The sequence below is a fragment of the Brienomyrus brachyistius genome, chromosome 1, assembly GCF_023856365.1.
Source record: "Brienomyrus brachyistius isolate T26 chromosome 1, BBRACH_0.4, whole genome shotgun sequence".
Classification (NCBI taxonomy): domain Eukaryota; kingdom Metazoa; phylum Chordata; class Actinopteri; order Osteoglossiformes; family Mormyridae; genus Brienomyrus; species Brienomyrus brachyistius.
The window spans coordinates 40,835,020-40,851,531 of record NC_064533.1 but is presented as its reverse complement, the minus strand read 5'-3'; the positions used below and the strand labels follow the sequence as shown (position 1 = coordinate 40,851,531).

Genomic DNA, 16,512 nt, shown 5'->3' with positions numbered 1-16,512 from the left:
AATACATTTCACTCCCTGAGACAGCTGAAGTGACACTTGACAGTTAATTTTTGGAAACATACCACCATAAATGTATGTGTAAATGCTAAACACTTTTTCACATGCAAATTCCTTTCTGCCTTATTAGTAGATGGTTCCAGTTCTACATGTGCAAGCTTGTTGTAAACTAATATTAAATTGCCGAGTATATAAATAATTTTATTTTGGCCTTGTTTTCCCATTATGGATGAAAAATTATTATGTTATTTAGTTACAATACTATCCACTCATACCCACACCCAAGTTCATGCTAGACAGGACAAGGCTCTTGTTACCAGAAGAAAGGGATTTTGATTGCCCTTGTAGAATGCATAAAAATCTCAAGGACCTTACTCTGGAACACAAAAATCAATAATTGACAGGAACTGAAATAACCCGTTTGAATAAAGTAGAAGTATAAAAGTATATGAAATAATAATTACAGATTTTGGATGCATGTACTGTATTTCATTCACTGTACACACACATGTAGGTACAAACGTAAAGAATTTGTCAAATGAGGGAAAACTACATCCATACCCACGCCAGGTTTACAGATGCAGGGTAGCTTGGAGATACTAATTACAAGGTACTTAGCAGTCAGTGATGAATATATACAAGGGTAGGTCGGCCTGCTTTAGCCCCAGGCTTCTTCACTGAAATCAGATGCAGAAAAAGCCCAAATGCATAAGGATGCTTCTCAACAGCCATTTTGTGACCACTTCCCAACTGATATAAAAGCAGGACAATAAACCACATGATTTTTGCTTTTTTTTCTCAGATGTTACACTGCTTTGCAGCACAGGGAAACACAGGTATGAGCTCACTGTAGTGACAAGATTCACATCTCATGTTAACATAGTTTATTATATGATATGAGTCAATTATAGATTTTCAAATCAATTAAGATTTTTTTACCGATTATATTCTTGATTCTGCTATTTCATCTTAAAGTATAACCTATGGCATAAAAGTGTTCAATCAGAGAACCATTAATTACTATGTTCATGCCAATACTGCTATAATCAATATGTTAGATTTTTGTTTAATGATGAAACATACAATTGGACCACAACAGAAACATAAAAAGGTAAAAACTGACTACAACTGGACCTTTGGTGTATAAAATAAATAATATGTTCCATAATAATGTAGGTCATTATGCCTGCTTACATATTTAAATGTAGAAAAAAATATATACAATTTTTTTTTAATGGTGATATTCTCAAAAGAGACATGCTGCTAAAAAGGTTGACTTTAGGGGAAAAAGTAAAATGTAATTCATTAATACACTTTAGTTCCTTTCTATTTTCTCCATTATTGCATCCTTGAAAGAAGGATATTTGAACTTCAGAGACTAACAGTACAATTTTTTTTTTAAGTCTTAGTCCTTTTTGGTCCACTATGGATTATCACTTGATCCCCCACTAAGCATTTTCATACAAGAGTGCATTATCCTTGGAGCCACCCTGGACCCAATGTCTCATTAACCTGCGTGTTAGATAAATCAAAGACAGGCACAGCTAGAGATAAGCAAACTGCAGGCCAGCAAGACGGTGACGTATGGATCTGAGGGGCTAATAGGACTGTATTGACAGGAAAATGGTGTGCTTATCCTGCCATGACTGCATTTTGCGAGAAGAAATCCCCAAAGCACATGGGAAGACACTCTGATGGCTGAGGGGTGGTACCCAGGAAAGAAACATAGATGAGAGATTCTTGGGAGAGTGGTCTAGTCCTGCTGTTTTATATGCTTAGGGTGGCTTTGCTGAAAAACTAGGTCCATATGTTCGGAACCAGAGGTTAAGAATGCAGGTTATTAAAAACTGTGACACATTCACATTTATTCAGTGATACACAGAATTAATGTGGGGTCTACTGCTCAAATGTAAATAGGGTTCAATATCATCATACCTCTTCTTCTCTGCAACTGATGATAGGAAGTTCTAAACACATTCATCAAAGAATGAATACGCTTAGCTTTATGCTGTCTTATTTCACTTTACATGTCATTTCAATCAATGCAACACTGTGTGACAAGCCAAGCTGTAATTCTTCTACATGCATTTCCTCTGAAACCATCACGTATCCCACTAACTGCCTCAGACTACTTCTTAAACATTTTTAAGTGAGGATTGGCATTGAACTGCCATTCTTGTCAACAGCTCACAGTCCTCTATTCCAGGTGGTCCCCATGCTTTTAACAGTACTGCCTTTATCAGCTTGTCCCTTCAAGCTCGCAGCCCTGGTCCCTGGGTACTCATATACCCAATGTCCCTTAATATAGGGGATGGAGCCTCATCGCTCTTCACTGACAATGGCCAATAGATCAAGACATAGGGCTCAATTTCAGCTTAAAGACCTATAATGTTGAAGTCACTATGTTATCACCGAGGCCTCTGCACCTTGCACCATGCTCTCCTTATTGGATATTCCAGTTTTTTTTCTTTTTTCCACTGTTGGTCCAGAGCTAGGGGTAACGGGATGCCAGGTACAGTTTTTATTTTGCCTTTAACTATGAGTGCTTTAGCAATTTATCATGGTAGGGCTGGTACTAAAAAAGAATATTCCATTGTCAATATCCAGCAGCACATAAAATGACGCCAAAGATTTCTATCAACATAAAAGAAATGTATAAAGGATAGGCTGTTTATTTTAGACAATTCATTTTAATCCAATTTTTCTTGAAAAACGTGTTAAAATGTGAAGAAATTACTTAACAGCAAAAGTTGCTTTCCTGTCATAGCAGAAACTCCACCATCCATTACCCATCATTACACTGAAATTGTTGCTTTTGTATGTCTGTGCCAAGAAAGCTCTTACTCCTTCCCTAGAATGGAACAAAGTCTTCCATGGAGCACTATGAAAACAAATATAGGACAGCAGGTACAGTATAGCATCCACAGCAGGTCCACTGAGAGCTACTAATCCACCTCTACATTAATACTGTCTATCACACAATGTCTATCTCCAGACATACATAATAGAACATACCATACTCTGAAATAGAAGGAAGCAGCTGACAGACTGTCCTCTGATGTGCGTCTGCAGAAAATGGAGTAAAATCATTTGAACTGATAACAGCACTGTCATTGGCTCCTAGTGCCGCTAAGACCTGATAAAAACAAGGTCTTTAAGCAACCAACCTTCCAGTATATCTTATAACCTTGATCATTTATTATGCTGACATCATTTTTTCCACATTTTAGATGTTAGCTTTAAAATTCTCCATATAAATAAAGTGTTGCTAGTCATCTGGTTACCACAATATTAATGACACGTATCCATTAGTATCCATCTATCCATCATCCATACCAATTATCCAATCCAGGCCTGTGGTGACGTCACCTTGGTATGTTGATTCAGGAACAAAAAATGTTTGTAATATCAAATATATGAACAAATAAATAAAGAACTCATATACAACCAACTGAAATACAATACATTAGTATATCTACTTATCAGTTTATAAGAATATTATATGGCTAATTAATATTTAACATTTGTCTTACACAGCGTTAGAAAGACAAAGCCATTTGAGTCAACCTACTGAAAGCCAGTGTTCCTTCCAATGGTAACTGACAAAACTGCACATTGATTTCATAAATGTCACAGGAAGAACACCAGATTTCCCACGGAGGTGCATTTCAGTTATTCCTTCAATTATTTTAAGTGCTAGAAGAAAAGTTCAAACTGCAGAAACTTTGTTCTAAGAAACAGTGAAATTGCCTACATTGGGGTGGGTTATCATAGCTTTGTGGTAGAATAGTTGCCCTACTAAACAGACCATCTGGGTTTTCATAGCTGGCTGCCAGATGCCACTTGAGTACAGCAGGGAAGAAGCAAAGCAGCAATGACATGATTCCACTTGTGTGACTCCACATTGTCCCTGTTTTACAGTGGAGGGCTCAAAATGGTCATTACTCCACCTTAACATTCTTTAGCCATATCACTTACCTATGATTTAGAAGGCACTTTTTAGTGCTGGAAAAGTAGACCGTAGTAGGTTTTCTATATATTTTGCTAGATTTGTATATCAAACACTGCTGAAAATGGCCCTTAACATGATCCATATCTTTGTTTTCCTACCATTGGAAGCATGGGACAAAATTAAGATTCCCTTGCAACTCCACTGTACATTATCCCAAGACAGCAGTTTACCTTTTAAAAGCACAAAAGATTTATAGGAATATTTTTTTAAAATAAAAAATCCAATTCTGTAGTATAGCTACTCATAGTGCTTGCTTTTATTAATCTTAAATTTGTTTCATCTGATGTTTTTACATTGTTACAATTCCAGTATTTCAATATTAATTAATTTACTTATTTAAGACAGAACCATATGTTTAACTCAGCACATAAGCATGAGAAAACACTTAGCAATTTGTTAAAAACCCTGCAAAATAGGTATATCTACTATATCTACAGTAAATAAATGTAAAATAATCATGTCCTTATAAAAGAAATGCGTGATTGTAATTTTATTTTACATTGGTCTTACATATATTCTGTGTTTTATTGCTATTAGCTTTTATCTAAGCATTCAAGCTGCCCAAGCATTCACTAATAACAATTAGTGAATGTTATTGAGGATTGGAAATGATAATTCAATGTTAGGATCAGTTAATGAAGTAAAACTTCCTGAGTTGGCATTGTTCAGTTGTCACTCCCTGAGGGACTAGAAACTATATCTCTTCCTCAGAAACATCCCCCTTGGTAAGCAGTTCTTATCTCTGCTATCGCGGCAGGCTGATAGCAAGGGTAATATCCAGTAACAGCAGCTTTATGCGCGATCCAATACCTGGATCAATCCCGAGCCAGAGAAATTCCATTAACCCTTCCCCAGCAAGGCTTCCACTTCACAATTTCTGAGATTTATGCAGTTTTATGAAGTGCCAAATTACACAACAGAGTTCCTTAACAAAACTCAGACTGAGGTTGTAGCATCTCTTGAAAGCCCTGATCAAATCTCTCATTATTTATTTTTTATATTATTACAATATTAGATATCAAGTCTTTTGTTAATGTACAATTCCAATTTAAGTGACATTATTAACATTATAGAATATTCCAGAACCAAAATATTATGGAAATTACTTAATTTTAATTAAATGCGATGGGTTGGCGTCCCATCCTGAGTTGTTCCCCGCCTTGTACCCATAGCCTCCTGGATAGGCTCTGGACCCCCCACGACCCTGAATGAGACAAGCAGTTACAGAATATGGATAGATGATGGATGGATATTTTTTATTAATATAATGATTAGCAAAAACATTAAGCTTTCATATAGATTTAAACAAAGTATTCAAGTTAAGATTTTTTAAATTATTATAATTAGTATTGCTATTTTTGTTGTTTGGTATATAGTACATTTTCCTCTCAATTTTCTTGTTACAAAAATATAGTTAATCTGAGATTTTTTCTGTGAAACCTATTCCTATTTCCTGATTTTCACATAAGATTAATGTGATTTAGAGGTATTAATTGCATTGAATGCTTAATAACATACTTAATGTATCATGAACAACATTGTAGTAATTATATCTAGTGTTAGTCAACATGCAGGTTATGTTCTGCTGCCAGTTCTAAGAATGCTATGCAACATATCAGTCTTGTATATCCATTTACTTGTGCAGTTTAGTGATAATTTATGATGTAATCAATGTTTTAACCAACTGGGTTTTATTCACAATTTATAGAGAATTGAAAACAGAACAACACATACTTTAAAATGCCATTTATATCTATCTATCTATCTATCTATCTATCTATCTATCTATCTATCTATCTATCTATCTATCTATCTATCTATCTATCTATCTATCTATCTAAGGCAGTATAAAAGTGTTTTAGCAGTATAGTCAGAAAAAAACTGACAAAGCTTGTAACCGGTGCACTGCAATGCTGATTTAAACAGCATTAAAACACTGTACACTCTGCTCATAAAAATCTTGGCTCATCAGTAATAAGTCTTGTCCAGAAAAAGGAAAGCAAAATATCACTGTGACATTCAGTACCTCCAGTCAAATTAGACATGCTAATTTGAATTCCAAACTCACCTTCCAGCATGGTTCTCAGAGAAGGAGGATTCCCACCAGTACATGAATATGTTGGTGGTCTCTGCACATCCATGGATATGATGGAGCACCGCAGGCCAGTCACACAACAAACCATGCAGAGTTTGAAAAGGACGTAAATAACTAACTTTAAAATGTATAAAATGATACTTGGAACCACTGCAAAAATACCAGAACAAAAACATAAAGAAGAGCAAAATGCAAAAGTGGTACTGCTGAAAGCCTTTTCCCTTCCCTGAATGAAAGCAATCCCTAAGACTGAATGGGTAATGAGACCCCGGCTCCAGAGATTTTAGCTTTCTTAATCATGTTCATAATTAATTCAAGAACATTGATAATTTCATTACATTCTTTTTGTCTTATCAATAAATGATGTGCCTGCACTTTTGGTCCTGTATACGGGGAAGGAAAGGAGATGCTGTGGGTAATATGGCACTAAGAAGAGGACAGATAAATACGATACAAACAGTAAAGTGGTAATTATAGTCCTTGACCAGGCCACTAGCATCACAATATAAGGTAATATGGTCACAAATAATTAATAAGCTTGTATGCTAAGAGAAACAAAACCTTGCAAAAACTGCTTCTCTGTTTTTTTAACTATTGCATATAACTTTGCTTAAAACAAGAACTTGCAGTACATATTTTTAATCTGACATACTTTATTGCTGGTATATATTATCTAAATATATGAATATATCTTTAGAAAAATCTGTGTAAGTAAAAACAGTGATATAATTTTCAATTTAAAATGTGTATGATAATAATAATAGACTGTATTATAATTAAACACAAAGCAATGTCTCATTAATATATAAATTTCTATCTTCTACCAACCAGGAGAGTGGAAAACCACAATGTGAATTATTCCACAAGACAAGTAAAAATTAGTAACTGATCCAATGACTTACAATAACAAACAAGCAGTAGGCCACTGTGGCAATATGTTATGAATTAACGAAAAATATGTACTATAATTGAGATATCTTGAGACCTCACTATTCTAAAACATAGTTAAATGTCTAACCTAGGACTACATTTGACAAAAATCAAGTTTTACAGCTTGTTAATCACAGACATATAGTTAAACATTTCATGGCTGATATGAATATAATAATTAATAACCTTTCTACTTTATAACATTGCATAGCTTAAATGGAAAATAAATCACTGTTATTTGAGCAGAATAGAACACGTATATGTTTTCAGTGCTTCTTTCTTTTCATTTCTAATTCCCTAGTTTAATTTATTATTGTAGGGCCAAGCCAGATATGTTGTTGGAAAAAGCCTCTGGCTGTAGTGTTAACATCAAAATCTATCAATGGTTCTGGAAGCTCTCTAGCAACAAATGGACACATGGGAGCCACACGTTCAAGGCTGAACACCTACATGCCTTCCTGTAGATAGCAGCAAACCTGCCCCATGGACTGTGATGAATTAAATCCGTGTTTTTTATGTTGTATTTGATTTTTTTAAAAGCAAACATGCAGTGAAGTGGGCATGTTATTCTATAAAACAGACCTATGCTTTCATTTTTATTGAACTCAATAAACACACTTAATAGTAAATAAGACAATGCTATGGTACATCATATATCCATCTTCTTCTTCTGTAGCCGCTAGCCTGTCCCGGAAGCTACGAGTACAAGGCAGAGAATAACCCAGGATGGGCCACATATTTACTTCAAATATATTAAACTTTTTTGTAAATATGTTTTTCATAGTGTCGAATGGAATATTGTCAGATGTTGTAAATAGATTGTCCGCTATAGCGTTTGACTATTGTTGACACATGACGGCACATGAACAGGATTGCCAACTCTCACGAATCTGGCGTAACACTCGTGCTTTTTAAATCTCACGCTCACGGACGAAATCTTACTGCTAATCTATATTGTTCCATTATAAATCTAATTATTAGCTACATCAAAAGCGTTGGGGTAATTTGCAAACCCTATAGACTATTTACAGGGTAATAAAATCGTTACATACATTTAAATGAGTGTGTGACCCTGTCTCGAATTGAACATTTCAGGCCAGCCAGCTGACCAACCAGCAAGCTGGCCAGTTGATAACCCTGCTTGAACCACAAGATAGCTGTCCATTGCTGCGCTAAACATCACAGCTTTGGAATACGTAAAAATAACCTAATGTCTTTTAATTGTACACTTAAGGGGTTAATATAATACATAGCAATATTAATTGAACTGTATTGCCCAGACTCCGGTTTTGGTGCAGGTTTCAAAAAGCATGATAAAGATGTCCTCTTACATATACCAAATTGTTCTACTTTCATATAGCTCATTTTTCTTAATAACCATAATATTTAACAGACGCAAATTTGTTCATTTCAGTTTATTATATTTCGGAATATATAATTATCGGAAAGTTTTCGAAAATTAAGGAAGTGAAACACACTAATTCTATTTTAGCCCACTCGCTTGCCGTAGTTGAAAAGTCTGCGAATAGGCAGAAAGGATTTGAGAAACATCACGGATGCGTTTAAGCTGCGTCCTTGTCCTACAATTCAAGTCGGCGTATCTGTGCAGTTGCTGCGCAATCACGATTTTGGGGAACAATTGTAGTAATAGCGGTGGTTGTTACAGCATTTTAATTTTACTGCGGTGCGAAACGCATTTGCGTTATGGCTCAGAATGTTCAAAATGTCACTGTATCTTTAACTTTGCCGATATCTTGCCAAATCTGTCTCGGAAAGGTATATCGATTTCTCAACACTGTGTACGGAGCACATCTGTGATAGCGTTAGGGCAACATTGTTTTGTAGTCATATTTATCATATGCATATATTATCTGTGTACCTGTATCTTCTTAACTGAGTGCTGCTTGTTTATATTTTATGTTACATATTGTGTTTCACCATTTTTGGTTCTTAGACGTTTAATGTTTTTGTACCATGTGAGACAGACACGGTATATAAAGAGGCTTTCATCCCATGGAATGGGGAAGTGCTAATATAATTTCGGTCGATAAGTCAGTTAACTAGCTAAGTACCTACTTACTTATGTTCTTCTTACGTCCTAGGTTCGGAAGCCCGTTATTTGTGGCAATTACCATGTGTTCTGTTCTGCTTGTATTGAACTGTGGCTGACGAAGTCGAATCACTGTCCAACTTGCCGAATCCCTATCACCCCTGCAAACCCATGCCGAGAGATTATAGGTATAATAATAATAATAATAATAATAATAATAATAACCCATTTAAGAGTCTAAGACAATGCATGAAGGTTATAAGCATTGCTGTTGTTTATTGCAGGGTTTAAATGTGTTTATGAATTTCATATCAATCCAGGTGCAACAAATGAAACTGAATGTAATGACAGTGCTTCAGTTAAAAGGAAATTAAGGAAGACCAGATTTGAATTATTACTGAGGGATTATGAGGTAAGGTTAATCAAACATTTTTTTTTCTTATGACATTACAGTTTAACTGTATTAACTGTGTTTAACTGTACAGTATTATATTTGTAACATAAAGGTGTTAAAGGAATAACTAGCATAGTTTGTGCTCTTGTAATTTAGGAGGAAATCAAGGCTCTGCATAATGAAAATGAAGAACTCAGAAAGAAAAACATGAGCACAGAAGAACAGCTTAAAATTTGTCAGCAAGGCTGTCCCATCACCGCCTCAGATACAAGTGAAGATTGTAGAGAAAGCTCACTGGAAGAGAGGATTGACTCTGATGTTCTACAGGAATGGAAAAAAAAGCTTGGAGCTGCCACTGCAATTTATGAGAAGGTACAGCTGGATTTAGAGAAAATGAAAGAGGTAATTTATTTTTATTGTATTCCCCAGATTGGGAATTAATATGATTTTGGGACTGGGCTTCTTCAGACACTTATCTCATTAGCATGGTAACTCAAAGTAATTGACAGATCCTTTTCAAACTTTGCAGACAAGTTGTAAGGGGGAAAAAATCAGTGCCACATAGTGGTAACAAAGAGAAGGAAACGGCAAAGATAAGTTGTTAGTAGGACTGCGATATGACGATATGTATGAGATGACAAAATAAAAACATCTGTCATTTCATATTATGCCCTATCATTTATTTAGTGGTGTTACAAAATGCACTGCTTACGGCAAATTTTTTTCATGTTTTGGGTTGCAAGGTTTGCAAGGTTACATGCCTCGTGGAATGTAGTACTTGTATGGAAGTTTTTATTGGACTTTATTATTTGTATTCCATACAAGCCAATCCACAAATATTTAACTATCTACAAATATGTATTTTTAAATTTGTGTTTTGTAAAAACATATCCACAAAAATACAGAGGGATTTGTACATGTAAAATGTGTTTTGCACGTTTGTGGATAACTTCCTGTCTGTTTGTGAAGTTACATTTGTGACTTCCCTGCTATTTATTTATGGATTTTTGTCCAGTTCATACTGCTACGGAGCCCATGGGAGGTCTGGGGGTGAAAATATATTTTTTTAATAGTTTTATGTTCACTCGCAATAGTTTTGCAAACATGGCAGCATGGATGAACTAATAATACAGATATGTCCTGTAAAGTGTGCTTTAAGCATTATACTATGGGGGCAATGTACACAATGTAGCTCTAATATTGTGTTTTTATACGTATTTATTAATAATTGCACTGTGTCTGTTCACTGCCAGTAACTTTAAGCAAGACAGCTTGACTGTTGAATGTGAAGTGTACACATACAAACAAATGTAATACCTGAAATATATTACAAATATTGAAAGATATTACAACCAGAAAACTGCATATAAGACTAACTTTACTGCAGTCTTGGAGTTTGAAGGTTTAAACTCGAATCCAATTTCTGGAATATTTCAGTATAGATCTGCATATCCCCACATACATCATTAACCAAGAATGCCAGGGAGGTATACCCGAAAGTGGTATCAGGTTTAAACCTTAACTGTGATGTGTGGTAAAGTGAAAAGCTTCATACAGTAGAACCTTGGAACTCAAACACCTCTTAACTCGGACCTTGAACAGTCGGCCGAGAAAAATCTAGCTGCGTTTCGACCAAAAACTCGGAACACGACAAACCAAACAGGACCACCTAAAACTTGTACAGATTGAGATGCATCTCTGATGGGCTGATACAAAGGCAAAGGATGCTGATGCCTATGAATACCTCTTGACCAAGTTTGATGTGTGAAAGCTGTGTTCCTGCGTTTGGTGTGATTTTTTATTTTTTTTTTTTTTACTTCACTTATCTTCAGTACATTTAGTGATACAGTAATCATGGTCAATAGGAAAGTAAGTAGTGAGTGCAGCAAATCAAACAGTTAAAGTACTGAGAGTAACTGTAGAACTTAAGGAATTTATAGTGAGACTTGAAAGTGGTGTACATGTGTCTGCTTTTGCTATGGGTATGGGATTGTCATTTATTTCATGTTTATTACTTTTGTATGTGCGCTTTTTCACATGTGTATTACTTTTACACTGATTTGTTATTTCTCTGTAATTAGTTAGGTAGGGGGGTGGCATGGTGGTGCAGTGGTTAGCACTGTCGCCTCAAACCTCTGGGACCTGGGTTCGAGTCTCCGCCTGGGTCACATGTGTGCAGAGTTTGCATGTTCTCCCCATGTCGTCGTGGGGTTTCCTCCGGGTACTCCGGTTTCCCCCCACAGTCCAAAAACATGCTGAGGCTAATTGGAGTTGCTGAATTGCCCATAGGTGTGCATGTGTGAGTGAATGGTGTGTGAGTGTGCCCTGCGATGGACTGGCCCCCCATCCTGGGTTGTTCCCTGCCTCGTGCCCATTGATTCCGGGATAGGCTCCGGACCCCCCGCGACCCAATAGGATAAGCGGTTTGGAAAATGGATGGATGGATAGTTAGGTAGGCAAATTAGTTTAAATTGGCATCATTTGGGGGTCTGGAATGGATTATTTCTTATGGGGAAATTTGACTTGGACCTCGACCAAATCACAACTCGACCAGCCTTCTGGAACTAATTAGTTTGTGTTCCAAGGTACCACTGTTTTCAGTTTTCTGGCTGTAATATCTTTCAACAAAAGCAAGCAATACCCCTTGGTTTTCTGGATTCCTTTATGGGAGAGTCTTAATTAACATTTCAATGTTTGTGTGTGCACTTTACCTTCAGTAGCCCAGCTGTCTTGTTTACAGTTACTGACCGTGAATGGACATAGTGTAATTATTAATAAATACGAATAGAAACACATATATGAAAGTTACATGGTGTGCATTGTCACCCAAAGTTTAATGCTTAAAGCACACTTAACTGGACATGTCCATATCATTTGGGTTTATGCTTATTAGTTCATTAATTCTACCTTTTGTACTTTAAATGAATACAGTACAGTTATTTGTAACGGAAATGTATTGCGAGGTTAAATGGACACAGAACAGTTATTAGTAATGATAAAGTATTGCAAGGGTAAATGAATACAGTACAGTTATTATTAGCTACAGAAAAGTATTGAAAGGGTACGCAAAACAATTAAAAAAAATATTTTCCCACCCTGAACACTTAAGGGTTCCATATACCGTAGCTGATCTGTAGAAAAAAAACACAAATACATCACTATCCACAATTTATGTATTTTTAAATTTGTGTTCTGTAAAATCATATCCCAAAAAATATGGAGCGATTTGTACACGTGGAAAGGGTTTTGCACATATGTGGATCACTTCCTGTCTATTTGTGGATTATGTTACATTTATGACCTCGCTCCTTTTTATTTGCGGATTTTTATCCAATTCCTACCGCAGCTGATCTGTAGAAAAAAAATCCATACATATGAGGTGCAGATATATATATCGTTATTAGGATATGAGATATTGGTCATATCTCACAGCCCAACAGAAAATATTTGTCAGATTTTTTATTTTTTTTAACATCACAGGAACTTTGTATAGGAGGAGGTCTGGAACTGTTTAAATTTTGAAACAAATCACACCAAAACTGAAACATTTTCACAGAGTGGCTGCACCTGACAGACAACCAGAGATGCAGATCTTGTGAACTTGATTACATGAGACAGTCACAAAAGTTGATATAAAGATTTTGGGGGATATGGGAGAGTGTGTAGGGAAGCTAGAGATTCTAACATTTCATTGACACTTAGTGTAAGATATGATGTTGATAGCATGATGATGAAAGTTTGCTTATCCTAAAGTTTATGCAGCATAAATGTAGGATTGAGCTATTTACAATGTTGGATTGAACCATATCGAAATATGTTTTACCTTTAAAGGCGAACAGGACTCTTCGTGCTCAAAATGTTAATCTCGTTCGAGAAAACTTGCAGCTAAAAGTTGAAGTGGACAGTAGATCACCTCAAAAGTATGTATGCTTTCAAGATTTGTGCCCATGTGTGTTTGTCAAAGTTGTGTGACAATTATACAAATGTTGTTTACTCCTTGAAGAAATGATTCAAAGTCCCTGCCAAGTATTCATCTGAGGTCCAGATGAATGATTTTCAGATTTAAATACAGAGATGGACTGCAACATGATGAAATCTGTCACAGTTTGATTTAATGGTTCTTTGTCTCAATAGGTTTGGCAGGTATACTGTGGCTGCACTGGAGGCAAAGATCAGCCAGTATGAGCGGGATGTGGACCTCTTGAGAAAAGCTCTGGAGCGCAGTGATAAATACATTGAAGAGCTAGAGTCCCAGGTCTCTGAAAATGAGAGCAAGTGTGACAAGAAGGTAGCCATTAAGAGCACTGATGATATATGTCACCAGAGCATGACTGATGTTCTGGCTGACAAGGGGAGAGCCAACCATGCTTGCCATGTGACGGAGGGACACACACGGATTGTGACAATGAGAAGAAGCCTGAGTGAAATGGGAAATTCTATAGTCTGCACAAAACCTGACAGCGAGATGGCTGATTTGTCAGGTCCTTCTGGATTTCACTTGACAACTGCTGTAAAACAAACTGTACCCAGTACGTTTTACAAAGATCAGACTTTTACTCCAGATATTTTGAATGTGGATAATTCTTCAGTCCCATCGACATCTATGAGTTGCCTAAGTCTAAAGAGTCCAAATGTTCATATTGACAAAAGGACTCAATGTAAGCCCTTGTCCTACCTGAGAAAGCTCAGCTTTGATGATTGCTGCAGTAGCACATTTGTGTCAGCAAACAAACATTCAGACACATCCAACATCAATGACAGAACGGCCATTAATCATAAAGCTAACCTGACATCCTCCAGCCCAGTGTTCTGGGGAACATGCAGCCTAAATCCAGACTCTCCTAGGGCGACCTCTCTAACTAAAGTCGATGAGGAACAGAAAAACTCTGAAGAAGAGCATGCCAAGGCCAGCACTTTACAGTGTAGGACTGACTGCAAAATGGAAAGTCTTAAAATGTCAAGTGAGGTTTCCATGGATGCCGCATACTTTGACAAAGTTTCTGAACTGGATTCAATGATATCAGAGTGTGAAAACTATAAGGTCTCTCATTACTCTTTTGATTCCACACATTCCTCTGACTTCGATATTTCTTTGATGCAAGAGCCTGATGCCAGCACAAAGCTCATAAGGCCAGTGAAATTTAATGTTTCACCTAGCACTGACCTCTGTGGTATAAGGGCACAGATTGGTGGGACTCTCTTGAACCCCAGCATGGAAGACACTTCTTGTGCTGGAATCAACGATCCGGTCATCACTGAACCTCTGACTGACATTTCCTCAATTAGCAATTTTGCACTTCAGCCTCATGACTGGTTTGAGACAAGGACCACATACTTACTTCTGTCCAGTCAACCCAGTTCTCACCTCACCCAGGCTGACAATCATAATTTAGTGGAAAATGAAGATAAAGCAGAAGATAAAGCACAAAACGGTCAATCAGCTAAAAGAAAAACTGCCGAATGTCATGACGTGTCAAGTCCCTCTAAAGTGTCGAAGTTGCTTTGAGGTTAACATTTTGTATTAACGCTATATTTTTCAGCTTTCAGATGATTCTTAATCTTACATAATGCAGGCATGTACTGTGTATCCTAAAATGTTTCTTTTGCATATCCCTGTCTCAACCTGCCCAGCCAAGCAGAAATGGTTGTACGATTTTTTGCAGCTTCAGTTCGTAATGAAGATTAATATTGGTTATTAAACCTTGCTCATGTGCAAAATAAATGTGTTCTTTTTTTTTTTAAATCAATGACACAACAAAATAAAATCATATCCAGTAAATGCATCATTTGTCCCAAAAGTGATTAGTGGATTATACAGATGTTTTAAATACATTTCTTACATGTATACTTAGCCCCGCCAGCCTCACTATATTTGTATTTTATTTATTGTATTTTAAGAATGTATTACATACATAGGTTATATTAAAATAACCTAAAAGGGGGAAAATAGTGTTTGGTTCATACTAGTTGTACCTTTTATTATTCCTAAATGTGCTTACCTTGTCTCGCAAATATTAAAGCAAGCCCAGATAGCTTTTATCCATAAAAAAAAAAGATATGAAAAAAAGATCATTGTGACATAATGTTACTGCATTAAACTATGAGAAACTTAACTCTAAATATGCAATTTTGTCAAAAGTTATGAAAATGCTAGATGGTACACTCATGAACTCATTAAATATCTTAAATCCTTGATTAAATTAGCTCCTGTCACCTCATTAAAACTGTCATCACCACTGCTAAACAAATTGATGTAATATCCACCATAACCTGGTACACAGGCCTAAATTAATTAATCCAAATGAATTAACCCTTCATTAAGCTAAATTGAACACAGTTTAGGAATTAAAGTTTAATGTAGTGATTAAACGCTTGTAAAATATACATGGATTTGTTACATTAGTATAATTAACCAAAGCAATGTACGTCTGGTTAAGGTTTTATACTCTAATATGAAATAGAACAAAAATATTTTTAACATGTTCTTTGCATGTCCTGCATGCTACAAAGAAAACTAACACAGATTACATTAAATTACTACTACCCACATCGATAAGTAAGCTTTGATGGTAAACTTTTCTTCATTCAGTATAAATTCAAGACAACTTAAGTTACCATTCTGTAATTTCATGTTAGTAAAATGACATGAGATGTGCTTCTAAATTCGACTTTGTGTTTGTTGTATTAAGGTTTCTTGCGTATTCGCTAATAATATGTATCAGTGATTTAAAGAAATTCGGGCCTGCAGTTTTGAAAAACGTAAAATGGATTCCGCGTCTTTAGTAATTTAACATGAATGCGCTGGGTCTACAGGTGTTGAATGCACGCTTTGCTGCCTCAACAACCTATACCGAGTACTGTCTTCTACTTGTTGACTTAAAAACAAAAGGAGCTCCTGTGCCTGACGCTCTTCGTATTTGTCAAACCGTGCTGTTTAACATCTCGCGAGAAAAGCCGCATATGCTTGACGAGATCTGAAGGGCTCAGGTGTAAGAGCTCCTCTCGTCCCAGCAGTAAGGAAGAGTGAACAGATA

The 16,512-nt window shown here is 36.1% G+C and overlaps 1 protein-coding gene across 2 annotated transcripts; it reads left to right on the top strand.

The window, feature by feature from the left end:
* Positions 1 to 8,569: 8,569 nt before the first annotated feature.
* obi1 (ORC ubiquitin ligase 1) lies at positions 8,570 to 15,270 on the top strand. 2 transcript variants are annotated; one of them, XM_049031524.1, is made up of 6 exons: positions 8,570 to 8,810; positions 9,137 to 9,272; positions 9,405 to 9,496; positions 9,635 to 9,850; positions 13,310 to 13,398; positions 13,613 to 15,270. In XM_049031524.1, exons 1-6 carry the CDS (start codon positions 8,739 to 8,741, stop codon positions 14,982 to 14,984), a joined length of 1,977 nt encoding a protein of 658 aa, XP_048887481.1. In that variant the 5' UTR covers positions 8,570 to 8,738; the 3' UTR covers positions 14,985 to 15,270. The 2 variants fall into 2 exon arrangements, with proteins under 2 accessions (XP_048887481.1, XP_048887472.1); XM_049031515.1 differs by having other exon boundaries at positions 9,635 to 9,880.
* Positions 15,271 to 16,512: the final 1,242 nt, after the last annotated feature.